At 39.0% G+C, this 13,103-nt stretch overlaps 1 protein-coding gene across 1 annotated transcript in view; it reads left to right on the top strand.

Moving 5' to 3' along the window:
• Positions 1-13,103, top strand: part of tok (tolloid-like protein 1 tolkin) — a 111,915-nt gene that overhangs the window by 64,821 nt on the left and 33,991 nt on the right. Inside the window, exons 4-6 of the mRNA XM_071584283.1 lie at positions 2,376-2,482; positions 7,045-7,171; positions 8,269-8,493. Of these exons, the coding sequence (XP_071440384.1) occupies positions 2,376-2,482; positions 7,045-7,171; positions 8,269-8,493 (459 nt within the window). The remainder of the gene's footprint in view (positions 1-2,375; positions 2,483-7,044; positions 7,172-8,268; positions 8,494-13,103) is intronic.

Raw genomic sequence — 13,103 nt, forward strand, 5'->3', positions numbered from 1 at the left:
TGAAGGAATTCCACAAAGTTAAGTCTGAAACTGTTTTGATATAATTCTCGTTGAATTAAGTGTCTGAGATCACTTCCTATAGAAAGTTTAACTGAAAGATTGAATGAAAACAATGATAGCATGCACCTATAGGCAACGTTACTTATTTTTAAAATTCTGAAATAATAAAAATAAAACGTTTTTTCCCTGTCCATATCATGCGAACGTATGTGAATGTCTGTGAATGCCTGTGCTATAAATAGAAATAGACTGCCTAAATTCACCGATGGAAGGTAATAATATTAAAGGCTTGGAATTATTTTGGAACGTATATCGCTTAACACGGATAAAGATAATTCGCATGAAAATACAGACTTCAAAGCTCACAAATATGCATAAAAATTGATTTACCCGCGTATATTTGGAAGGGGTTAACTCTGCTCTGTTATGCTTGTATACGATTTTTTACATTTTTTGTATTAACTGTCAGCGATTTGCAACTATTTACTGATAGCTTTAATCATCTTTATTCTTCTCGCTATATGTAATTCTGCATATGGTTCTTCTTCGTTATATTATACCTGTAATTTCAATACTCGTATGAGGCATTTAATGTCTTGGAATGAATAAATTTGCTGTTGGTAATATAATTTCTGTTATTGTAAGGAAAAATTCAGTCTGACGAGAGAAATCATTTGCCTGTTGCCTGCATCCCGAGAGGATTATTTGGAGGGGTTGGCAAATATTGATGAACTGCTTAACTTCAATGTTTCTCTTACCTCCAAAAATTATGCAATTTGATCAGCCAAGATAAAAATTGGATACAGACGTCAAACGTTTTTAAAATAATTTTTAGGTTTTTACGTACCACTAATAATCTAAATTTGTTCTCATAAAAATTTGTCTTCTATCTTTTAAGACATTTCCACGAGACAACTTTTTTCGTGATTATGTTAGTCCCACGTTAGCGTTGTAATGGGGCTTCAAAAAGTGAAATTTAGAATTTCATATGTATAGTGTATTAATTGTATTGCATGAATAATAATTCTGTCAGTGTAACTTTCTCCAGCTTTGGTGAAAGTAACAAAAATACCGAAGATGTTCTTCCATTTTCGATTCGCTTCATCCTCAACTTTCGTTCAAAAGCAGTGATTCCTCGAAGCGGTCTGTGTGAATTTAGGTTGATTTCCCTGCAAATAAAAGTATTCACTCCCACTGAGTCGAAGTTAAAATTATAAATCTTACATTCCTGGAATTCCATCTTATTTTCTGTCAGAAGTTCTCCGAATAATCATTTCTGATATGCCATTCACTAATTCGGGATAAACTCATATTTCCTCGTACTCTAACATTTCTGTAAAGTACCACCGGTTTCTCCCCCCAAGTTAAGTGTTTTTCCTATACATGTATTTAATTCGCTTTGCTTCCGCGTAAATTCGACAAAAAATGCTGGAGTTGTTTCCCGTCTGCCCAATTCTTTAGGGGTTAACTCGTCTGGAGTTTTGCGTTGCGCTGACCCAACACTTGTTCAGAGGTCACTTATGAATGGCAGAGAGGGTGAAGGGCAAGACCCCAGCTAAGACAAGCTTGTCATTGTGACCTGCGGATGTAGAGACGCGTTGGCATATCTCGATTTGACAATTTCCAGGAATAACACGCGGCTGTTTGGAGCTTGTTATTGAATTAAATGTTTCTGAGAAAAGCACTTCCTTTTAATGTTCCCATTAAGATGCTACATAAAATAATTGTCGGTCGTTAAGCCAATGAAATTTGAGAACAAATGCTCTCGTGTGCTCTGCGGGATTCAGTGTTCTCCACTTCCTCTCCTTTCCCCCAATCCCCGTTTTGATGTTTTTAGTCGCGGCCCTTTATTTTGAAGTTGGTGTGACAGAGGCTTTCAGGAAAGGAGTTTTTACTGCCTTATGCTCTTTTTTAACCATTTATATAGAAATATGCTCCTTAATGAAAAATATCCGGTGGTAACACAAGATATAAGAGTTGCGTGAAATGAGTAGTTGTCCTTTTTAAGAAAAAATCGTGCCCTAGCTTTTCTACTCGAAAAAATTAAAAGTGAATCCAATCTGAAGACATCTATTCTTTGTACAATTGCTGATACAGCCTTGAATTTTAACGAGGTCATTCCGTGATCCAAACTCATTTAGCATACAACAAGTAATGAACTCAGACTTTGCTAGTAATCCATGATGAGCTATTCTGTGTAACACGAGAATTTACAGTATTTTATATTTAATATCTTTTCATTTTCTTTCTCTCCTGCACCTCTCAAAATTCCCTCTTCTCCAACTGCTATCCCATGCCTCCCATATCCATTGCCATTCCGCCCGCTCCATTTCTTTTCCTTTGAACTAATCGTCTCCACCTTCTATAACCGCAAGGCCAGGAGTACAACTTCAACAAACTGACGGAGGAGGAGGTCAATTCTTTGGGCCTTCCCTACGACTATGACTCCATCATGCACTACGCGAAGACAACATTCTCCAAGGTGAGTGGATTCTGTTAACTCGGGAGGGTGGGTGCGACCGCACTGTACGTCTGAAATATTACCGTAGAGATTGCATTGATTGGGTTTTTCATTATCCTACCGTGGTGGTGGTTCATAGAATCAATAAGAAGTGTAGGGAGTAATTTGCAGATTACATCGACCCCAGACTGTAATATATGTAAACAGAATCAGAGTTTGTAGAAATAGAGCACTTCCTCGAAATTCTCTACACCTTTTTTTGTAGTTCCGACCGATTTGAACAGTTGACCGTCACATTAAACGTAAAATAAAATGTGTATACTCTCATGTATATACATGACTCAGTTTTTGGTGATGATGGGAGGGGATGGGAGAATGGGATAGGTAGGGAGAAAGAAGGAGAAAGGTAAGTTATCAGGGAGGGAGGATTAGAAATGGACCATCTCCACTCATACAAAGGAGCTTCTCAGAGGTAGTTTCGGGAAAAGCAGTTGTAAAAGTAGCGGGGAAGGTATTGTTAGCCTAGTTGCGTGACTCCTGCTTCGTTTTGTGCTAACTAATTTATGAATCCTTATGGGCGAAGTAAAAAAATAAAGTTATACGGTTTTGGAGAAAGACGAAAGCTAAGTTAAATGTTCAAATTATAGCTCATAAATTTGAGGAGGTTGATCAGTAAACGTACCCCGTGCTTTAGGCTAAGGTGTTTAAAGTGGTAGGGACATAAGGAAAAGAGTTGCATTGGGAAAAAGAAGCTTTCACCAAAGGAATTGATAATTGGGACGTTGAGTAAGGATGCTACTAAAAGGCTGGTTAAAAGTTTGATATTGTGCGTGATTTTGTACGGAGTGTAAACGTATTCATTGAAGCGGGATGATAAGCGTAAATTGGAGGTTTCTGAAATGCGGGTATGGAAAAGGATATAAAAGGCGAAATGGACAGAAGGGAAAACAAACGAAGAAGTGCCAGGCTTGATGGGAGAGGAAGTTTTGGGAGAAATCCAAAGGAAAAACGAATGCAAAGCATTTTGATTAGCAATGGAATGTTGAACACTGTGATGGAGAGGAGAATTTAAGAGGCAGTGATATTGGATGGAATGAAGGGAGGAAAGAAGTGTCTGGCATTGAATAAGGGCTTAATGTAATGTCGGAGGTTAGGTTGTGTTTTGTGGGAGAGGTAAGGGAATCGTCGTTGTACCGTTGTGTAAGATGGAGAGGAGAATTTAAGAGGCAGTGATATTGGATGGAATGAAGGGAGGAAAGAAGTATCTGGCATTGAATAAGGGCTTAATGTAATGTCGGAGGTTAGGTTGTGTTTTGTGGGAGAGGTAAGGGAATCGTCGTTGTACCTTTGTGCAACCCCTGTCTATCCAAAACCTACCTTAATCGGTAGATTACCAATAGCAACAATAATAATGGGCGAAGTGCTCAAAGTGTGAAAAATTGATAATTGTGTTGTTTCTATAATATTGAACTATTCTACAAATTAAAACCTGTTTATATAAGTAATATTACTCTTAGATGTCTTCATTTTCAGTAAGGCAAAAATATGCACTCCATTCATATGCACGTTGTTCGCCCTGTCTGACATTTCCTTCCCGCACGCCATGCTTCGTCACAACTTGAGAGAATAGCTACCCAGGCGCGGTTAATTTCACGTGGTGATGAGAGAGAAACTAATTTTAAGTGACGAGTTTATTGTTTAACTATCAATTTCAAAGCAGTTTTTTCGACGCGTTTTTTTTTATTTTAAAGAGAGATTGTTCACAAACCCGTGAGTAGGTATGCTCTAAGGGCCCTCCGAATTTCTCGAAAATAACCTGTGAGTTTTGTGAATTATGTTCAATAAATCTCTGTTTAATTATAGACCTAAATATGCAACAAAAATCATTTTAACAGTTCAAAAAAAATGGTCTGTGCCATAAATTATATCTCGCCGACTTTCATCACCAAAGGAATGGATTTCCCAATAGATTGTCAAGCGGATTGTAATGTAAATAGCTCTTAAATTAAATTTTTAAAGTTTAGCGCATTTGAGTCCAACACATTATCATTATGTTACCTAGGGTTTTTGTAACTTTTTCTTGAGGTGGCAACCCCTAATTGGTAGTTTTTTTCTTGCAGTGCCCGATTCCTTTATGTATAATTTTTCACACGCATTAAATATTATTTGATATAGCTGTGAATATTTTATAATAAGTTTGAATTATATCGTGCTAAATATGAATTATTGTAGAGATTTAATGGATCATGGCACTACACAAAACTGTACTCTAATGGCTCTTAAGCATCATGTCACAAAATATTCATTTACCCTATGCTAAATGTTACATTGACTGATAAATGTTGCAATTTATAACATAACTTTTTAATATTTAAGTTCATTATTATATCTATTATCTACCACATGATATATAATGATGCAATAACATAGTAAAACAATCGGGTGTGGTAGTCTAGTGGGTATACTGGTGGTTCTCTGACTAGAGGTCAAAGGCTGGATTTCAGCTTACGCTTCTGGTCACCCTCAGCTTCACCTAGGCTGTGTAATTTTTTAATTACTAGGTCTCCCTTAGAAATCACAGGCGGCAAAAGGATAGAAATAGGTCCCTCTACCCTAATGTGTGAATTTCACGTGCCGCTGAGCTTACTTCTAGGTGAGCTGTACCCTCACCTATCAAACCAACCTTCGGGTTGAATGTTGTCGCTATAGTAACTCGTTGTCTCCTTTATTGTGATCATTTATCCCTCAATGTATTGTAATATCAAGTAGAGCATTTAAAGAAATTTTGTGTCTTGTTAGTTTGGTTTAGTAGTACAATAATTTATTGTGCCATGGTCCATCAAAAACCTACCCTAACCTGGTAGACTACTGGTAATAATAACGATATGTTTTCAATAAATGCTTTAAAATACATTATTTGTAATCGAGATTTATAAAGTGTTTTCTACTCTTAATAATACATGTAAGATAAGTTCGGCGCCTATCAACGTATTACGTGCCACCCCTAGGTTGATAATATTGCAAATTAGTGCGCCACGTCAAAAGGCACTTATTCCGGGTGCACATTTATTTTAGATATATTCATTATTTTTACAATAGTTAGTTTTATAAAAAAACTGAGTCATGTGGAAATTTTGCTAGACCAATTTGTCCAGAGAAATTTTGCTCGTCTTACGTATCCTAGTCCTACATAATACTTTCTTGAAGTGTAAGCTGCCGTCTAATATCGTAATATTGGACATTCAATGCCCTAGGGTAACTTAAAAATTAATTATATTTTCATCCTTTCCGTGCAAATAAAATTGTTTAACACCTTGCATTTGATTGCCTATAAACATTCCAATTGTCGGTCAAATCTCTTGTTCAAAGGCTATCATCCACTTCCTGAAAAATAGTGTTTTATTTACCGTTGTTACCATGTTCAACCCGACAGTTTTAGCATGGTAATAACGGCTTACTCATCGTTAAATCATTGATAATTAACCAAATACATCGAAACACACCAACATTTGATTTTTTCAATACCCTACGATAGTTTTTTAAATTTTATTTTAAAATTATTTTGCATGAGGTAACTTTTGCACAATATTTACACCGCTCGCTAGGATATTCTATCTATGAGTAAAATTTGTCACGCTCACCGCGCCAAGTCCAGCTCACCCAGGCATATAAAAATACACCCGAAATAGGAGTTTCATTCTCCTAAAAGCTTAAACCCTGGGTTAGGGAGGCGAGGCCAGGACGAAATGCTTGACCGTGTGCCTGATTAATCTCAACTCCATTCTGCGTCTGCAAGAAAAGTTTGTCGGGTTTCAGAAAGTTATACACGTATTTTGGAGAATATGAGAAACCCCTTATCCTTTATTTATTTTATCTTAATGCTCAAATAATGATAATCGTCAGAAAATTTCTTTTCTTACTTATGCCAATATAATTTGTAACTGCATTAAAGGAAAGAGTTATCCTCGATGATTAGTCACAAACAGTGGGATTATCGTCTTGGTTTATGTTTGTTGCTTCAAGTTGACGAAGAAGTAAAAACCAAAGTTCTCTTTGGTTTTTTCATAACTTTTCTTTACTAAATGTTACTTAACTTATTCGAAAAGTGACGCCAAAAAGATCAAAAAGAATTAAACAAATTAATTTAAAATTATGCCATCAACATTGTCTGGTTGAAATGGTTACCAGTTGTTTAATTGAAAAACTTGTTTAACAACTATTGTTACATTACAATCGACAAATATTCTAAACTGGCATCCATTTATGGAAATTACTTTTAAATACGGAAACATTAATTGTGGGAAGCACTAAACTTTCAATGTAATTCGAATCAAGTGCTTGAGATTAATTCTCGCCATGTGACAGAAAAACGTGACAGTGAATTTGTCAGATTTGCCACCTTCCTAACCTCGCCTTGCCGATAAGCCTTACTAAACAAAGTCCACCCTCCAGTCCTAAACCCTCCATGAAATTAATTTGTTACTCAAATCAGAGTGAGTGTTTTGTGAATGTGTGGCTCTTGTCACCACCGATTCTCATTTTCCTCTGTTGTGCCCTCGCCCTCCGTTCGCCTGAGACTGCAGAGCACCTACCTGGACACCATCCTCCCCATAGAAGAGCGGGGAAACCGCCGGAAAATCGAGATCGGACAGAGGCTTAAACTCAGCGAAGGAGACGTGGCTCAGACGAACCTTCTTTACAAGTGCTTCCGTAAGTATTGGAGCAGGAATGCTGCTTCCCTTCTTTTATTTCCGTCGAAATTTCGTTCCAATACTTGAGCTTCAAAGTGGCCTGTCTAATAAAAGAATGTAAAATGCTTTCCTCCTGAAGGAAGACGGAGTCAGTTGGCGAACGTCTATTTATGTTTTCATTTACGCTATTTCTTATTGGTCAAATTCAAATACTTGACTACTTTTACATTTATTATTAAATATTACTATTAAAGCCCCAATCCAAAACCCCAGTTCACTCCTGTTTTCAAGACACTGTCTGAGCCTAAATATATAAACTTGCGATATTTGGCTGTTAATTATCTTTTCACGAGTTATATTGTAGAGCGTCCAATAGATTTCCATCTTTAGGTATTTAAAATTCGGAAATTTACTCCCTGGTCACTGACGTCATTCGTAATTTGAAGTTCCATTATTTTGTACTGACTCTTTATATCTAATTATACATTTTCTACTAATTAGCTGCTATTTATTATCGCAAATTACAAATTTAATATTTAATTCACGTTCATAAAATTGTACCTATTGTGTTATTATGCTTACAGACTTCAAGGTGACATATATAATTTTTCCGGGAACCAGATCTTCCTGGTAAACCATGGCCGGCACAGGTAGAGGCACTGGCCCCCCTACCCTGATGTGTGAATTTCACACGCCGTCGGGCGTGCTGGATGAACTCTACCAAACCGACCCTCGGGTTGATTACATGCTTATGGAATACATATATATATATATATATATATAAATAATATTATATATATACATAATTTATCGAGATCATGTAATTTACTTCTTCCCATTCCAGTACAATTCAGTTATATAAATAAGATTTGACTGCAATATATTTCTTTTTCTTTCCCAAGCCCGGAAAGAATATAAGTTTTGGTGTCTAAGTTCAATGAAATCATTCACAGTTTGAATGAGAGAGCACGGGGATTTTAGTCGTGTACGATCTGAAGATGATTTCGGTTATTATCCTTGATCTTAAAATCTAGGGGTGAGTGAAGACGTTACTTCTAGTTTCTATTTGCCTAACGCGCTGAAATCAGCGTAAAATGGACTTTCCCACCACCACAGGCTGCGGCCGCACGTACCAGGACAACGCGGCCGCCTTCTCCTCACCACGCTATCCCAACTCGAGTCCTCCAAGCGACGGGGAGAGGTGCGAGTGGCGCATCACGGCCACGCACGGCGAGCGCATCGTGTTGAACATCACGGAGCTGGACCTGTTCAAGTCGGACAATTGCCGCTCAGACTACCTCGAAATACGTGACGGCTATTGGCACAAGTCCACCGTCATCGGTGAGTACAAACTAAAGTCTTTCATTTGTGTGTATATATCTATATATATATGTATATATATATATATATATATATATATATATATATATATATATATATATATAACACTTTTTGAAAGACTCACGGACGTGAATAATAATGTATAACACTTAGCACTAGTGGACACAGACAAAAACACAGAAACACACAAAAAAAGAGACTCACTATTTTTCGAATTTTCGGTGGTCGTTGCCACCTTTATCAAGGAGGAGAGGGACAGAACTGAAGGGAATACGAGGGCTGGAGCGATGGATGGAAGGGGAAGGTGGGGAGGGAATTCCGAAGGGACGGGTTTGGAGGGGCAGCGTTAGAAGGGTGGGGAAAATGTAGAAGGTGATGGGGGTGGAAGGGGGATGAAAATATAATTAGAACAGGGTAATTAGTGCCTAATATTGATTCCTGGCCAGTTCCAGGACTCCAAAAGCCAGATGAAGGATTGCTCTAGTGTTTTCAGTGATATATATATATAATTATATATATTTTAAAAAATTTATATATATAAAAAAATATTTATATATATATATATATATATATAAATTCAAACACGAAATTCCGCCAAACGGCGAACAAATACTCATTTATATAGAAACTGATATAAGGAAAAGGGATAGGAACACACATAGAGGACGAACACAGGAGAGGTGAGGAAGGCGGAATCAAGCAGATCACGAATGTAAACATATTTCCTAGACCGGGATTTCAACTCCGGATCTTTCCACTTGCCGGGCGGCGGCTCTTAACCACTTGAGCTATCCAAGAAACTCCTGTTGAAGATAAGACGACTCCATTTCCCTCCTTGGATTGTACGGATGGTTCACTCCTGCTTGGCGCTTTGCTGTTAACGCACTGAAGACGAAGGCAATCATCTTCCATCCGGGAAATGGTCGGCCGCCAGGAGTAAACCTATCTGTGAATGGAGTCGCCCTACCGTGGGAATCCGAAGTTACCTACCTCAGAGTGCTGATGGACCGGAAACTCCTTTGGAACGCCCAAGCGCTTCGTGTACGTAGAAAGGCATTCGCGGCGCTTAGTCGGCTCCGACCGATTATCCGCCCGCCAGTCCTGAGTATGGACATGAAGCGTAGACTGTACCAAGCGTGCGTGCTGCCTGTCATCACGTACGCTGCTCCGGTGTGGTCAGGAATGTCGCGAACGAGTCTCGCTCAAATTCAGGTGGTGCAGAATTCTGCTCTTCGTGACATCATGGCACGCGGTCATTACGCCCGCGTTTCCGAGATATACGAGGACGGAAAGCAGGTACCCTGGACGTCCTTCTGCCTAGAATCTCTAGAAAATTCTTCAGAAAAGCGGCAGAAGCGGAAGTAAAAGTAATTCGCCGGGTTGGCGACATAAGGGTCTGGCCATGGGACCGCTACAAGCGCCCCATAGCATCCCAAGACGAGCAAGACACCCTTTCGGCAAAGAAGAAGCCAAGGCTGCTCTGAGCGGGAATAAAGCAAACTGACAACGCAGAAGAATTCTTCCCGCCTTAGTTTGCCTTGGAGGCTGTAAAGGCGCAGTGTAAGGGCTACGCAAGAGCCCTTGCAAGAAACTGCTCTAACACATATAAAGGACGAACACAGGAGAGGTGGGGAAGGCGGAATCAAGCATATCTCCTGTGTTCGTCCTTTATGTGTGTTCCTATCCCTTTCCCTTATATCTGTTTCTGTATAAATGAGTGTATATATAATATATATATATACATACGAGGGTCATCCGGAAAGTAGTACCCGTTCGTGAAATAAAAAGACAAAAGTAAATATTAACAAACATAAAAAATTTTATTTGAAAGAGGATACTTTAAACTACTTCTCAACATAATCTCCAAGCAAATTAAGGCATTTGTCATAACGTGTGACAAGTTTCTGTATTCCTGCTGCATAGTCCTTCGCCGCCAGCTCATTGAGATACGCGAGGGACCCATCTTGCACAAATTTTTGCATAATGCAGATGGTGTTTAACAATTTCATGAACAATTGTTCGAGAAACATTGGGAAAATGCTCACAGATGTCATCAATTGTGACGCGCCGATCGTTCCTCACGAATTCGTCAACTGAGCTCACCAGTTGGTCTGTAATGACAGACGGTCTCTCCGAACGCTCATCGTCGTGTGTGTTCCCCCTCCCCATGTTGAAGTTGCGACACCACCGCCGAACAGACGACTCGTCCATTACATTGTCTCCATACACCTCCTTTAATTGGCGATGAATATCACATGGGCGAACGTTTCTTGCATTGAGGAATTTAATCACTGCCCTCACTTCACAACTGGCGGCGTTCTCAATTTTTTTAAACATTGTAAACAATCACAGAAACAACACAGGCAATGCTAGCGTCACGCAACTTGGCTCAGAGAAGGCAGACAAGCCACTGAAGCTATCTGACCTCGTCCAGCGGCTACTCGCGTCGTCAGCACTTCATGCGGCACGAACGGGTACTACTTTCCGGATGACCCTCGTGTGTGTGTGTGTAAATATATATATATATATATGTATATATATTTATTTATTTATATATACACACATTCAAACACGAAATCTCGCCATTTGGCGAACAAATATTCATTCACATGGAAATAGATGATAAGGAAAAGGGATACGAACATATATAAATGGCGAGCACAGGAGAAGTGGGGAAGGCAGAATCGAACGGATCACGAGCGTAAAAATATTTCTTGACCGGGACTTGAACACCAGATCTTTCCACTTGCCGGGCGGATACTCTAACCACTTGAGCTATCGAGGAAACGTTATTTACACTAAGATCTGTTGGCCTTATAAGTCACCAAGTGGTCATATGTGGAAAATGTCAGGTGACTCAGAAAGGTATCAGTCAGATAATATTGTGTTTAGGCACAGATTTAGGAACAGCGTCATCAATTCACAGTTTCCCGGGAGCGGATGTGGACTCTGATCTCAATGTTGATATTATGAAGTGTGGCGTCCTATACAAAAAGAAATTGCAGGGGCGTCGGGTTAGGAAATGAAATGTAGTCGCATTAAATGGATTGACAAGGAAGGAGTATCAGCTGGCTGTTGAGAAATCATGAGTGACGGTAAAGAGCGGAGTACTGTCGAAGAAAAATGAGAGCACATCAAAAAAGTGATATCAGAGCCACAAAATAGATTATAGGACCTGTTAATAGGAAAAAGAAAAGGAAACCATGAATCACGGATGAGATGATTAGAAATAGACGAGAGAATAAAATGAAAGAATGCACACAGAGTTTGGTAGAAGTATGAGCAAAATTTTAAATAATAAAATGAGACGGGTAACAAATAGAGCAAGAGAAGCGTGGTAGAAGACGCAGTGCGAGGATATTGTAAGTGTGCAGAGGAAGGGTGAAATTCGTGCGCTATATCAGATATGTTAATACACTATCAGGAAGTGAGAAGGGAAAATTTATTTGACAGTTGGAGATAAGTCGGGTAAAATAATAGTTGAAACAGAAAAGATCCAAAAGAGATGGAATAGTGTGAAGAACTCGATGTTAAAGACCTTAGGCCAACAAACTAAGTCATAGAAAAAGAACATCACGTAAATGAAGATAGCTTAGGTCCAGGTATACTCGACGTGATAGAAAGGGCATTAAGATAGATGAAATTAAATAAAGCCGTGGGAGTAGACAACATTCCTGCGGAACTACTAAAAGGTTTAGCAAATGTGGGAGGAAGAGTCTATATGGACTGATTCATAGTATCTACCAGGAAGGAATCTGGCCGGTATACTTAGTGAGATCAGTCTTAGTTCCTATTTCAAAAAGGATATAGGCTACAGGACTACTGAACAATAAGTTTGATTTCCCACGCAGTTAAAGTGGTTCTCAGGATCATCAACAAAAGAATGGAGAGCGGGGCAAATGATTACTTAGAGGATCATCACTATGGGTTTAGGAAGGAGAGAGGCATGCGTGATGCCATGGCAGTAATGAGATCACTAATCGAAAGGAATATAGAATACAATCAGGACTTATTTTTCCGTTTCGTAGATTTTGAAAAGGCGTTTGATAGAGTAAATTGGGAAAAATTAATGAATAATCGCAGGAAATAGGAATAGATTGGAGGGACAGGAGGCTGATCCGCAACCTGTACATGCCTCAGACTGCTCAGGTGCGAGTGGGGGGTGTAAGTCCGGATGAGGAGTGTTAGGAAGAGATGTAAGGCAAGGTTGTCCATTATCATCGGTGCTGTTCAACGTATATGTAGAGGAAATGATTATAGAGGTATGGGAAGGACTAGGAATAGGTATGAAAGTCGGGGGGGGGGGGGGGATCCGTAAAATCAGTTAGGTTTGCTGATGACCAAGCTCTAGTTTGTCAGCCAGCCAAGTGATTTCAAGCATTGCTAAATGAATTGGAAATCCATTGCGATAGATATGGTATTAGAATCAAATTAATAAAACAAAGGTTATGCGATTTTCCGGAAATAGAAAGGCTAAGCTTGGCATGAAAATAGGAGGGCAAAAACTAGAGCAGGTAGCAGTTTACATATCTTGGAAGTGTTTTGGACGAAAATGGTCGAAGTAGTAGGGACGTAAGAGGATGAGCTGAACTAGGCAAAGAGGCTTTCAC

This window comes from Hetaerina americana, unplaced genomic scaffold, assembly GCF_022747635.1.
Source record: "Hetaerina americana unplaced genomic scaffold, ioHetAmer1.1.p SCAF_17, whole genome shotgun sequence".
Lineage (NCBI taxonomy): Eukaryota > Metazoa > Arthropoda > Insecta > Odonata > Calopterygidae > Hetaerina > Hetaerina americana.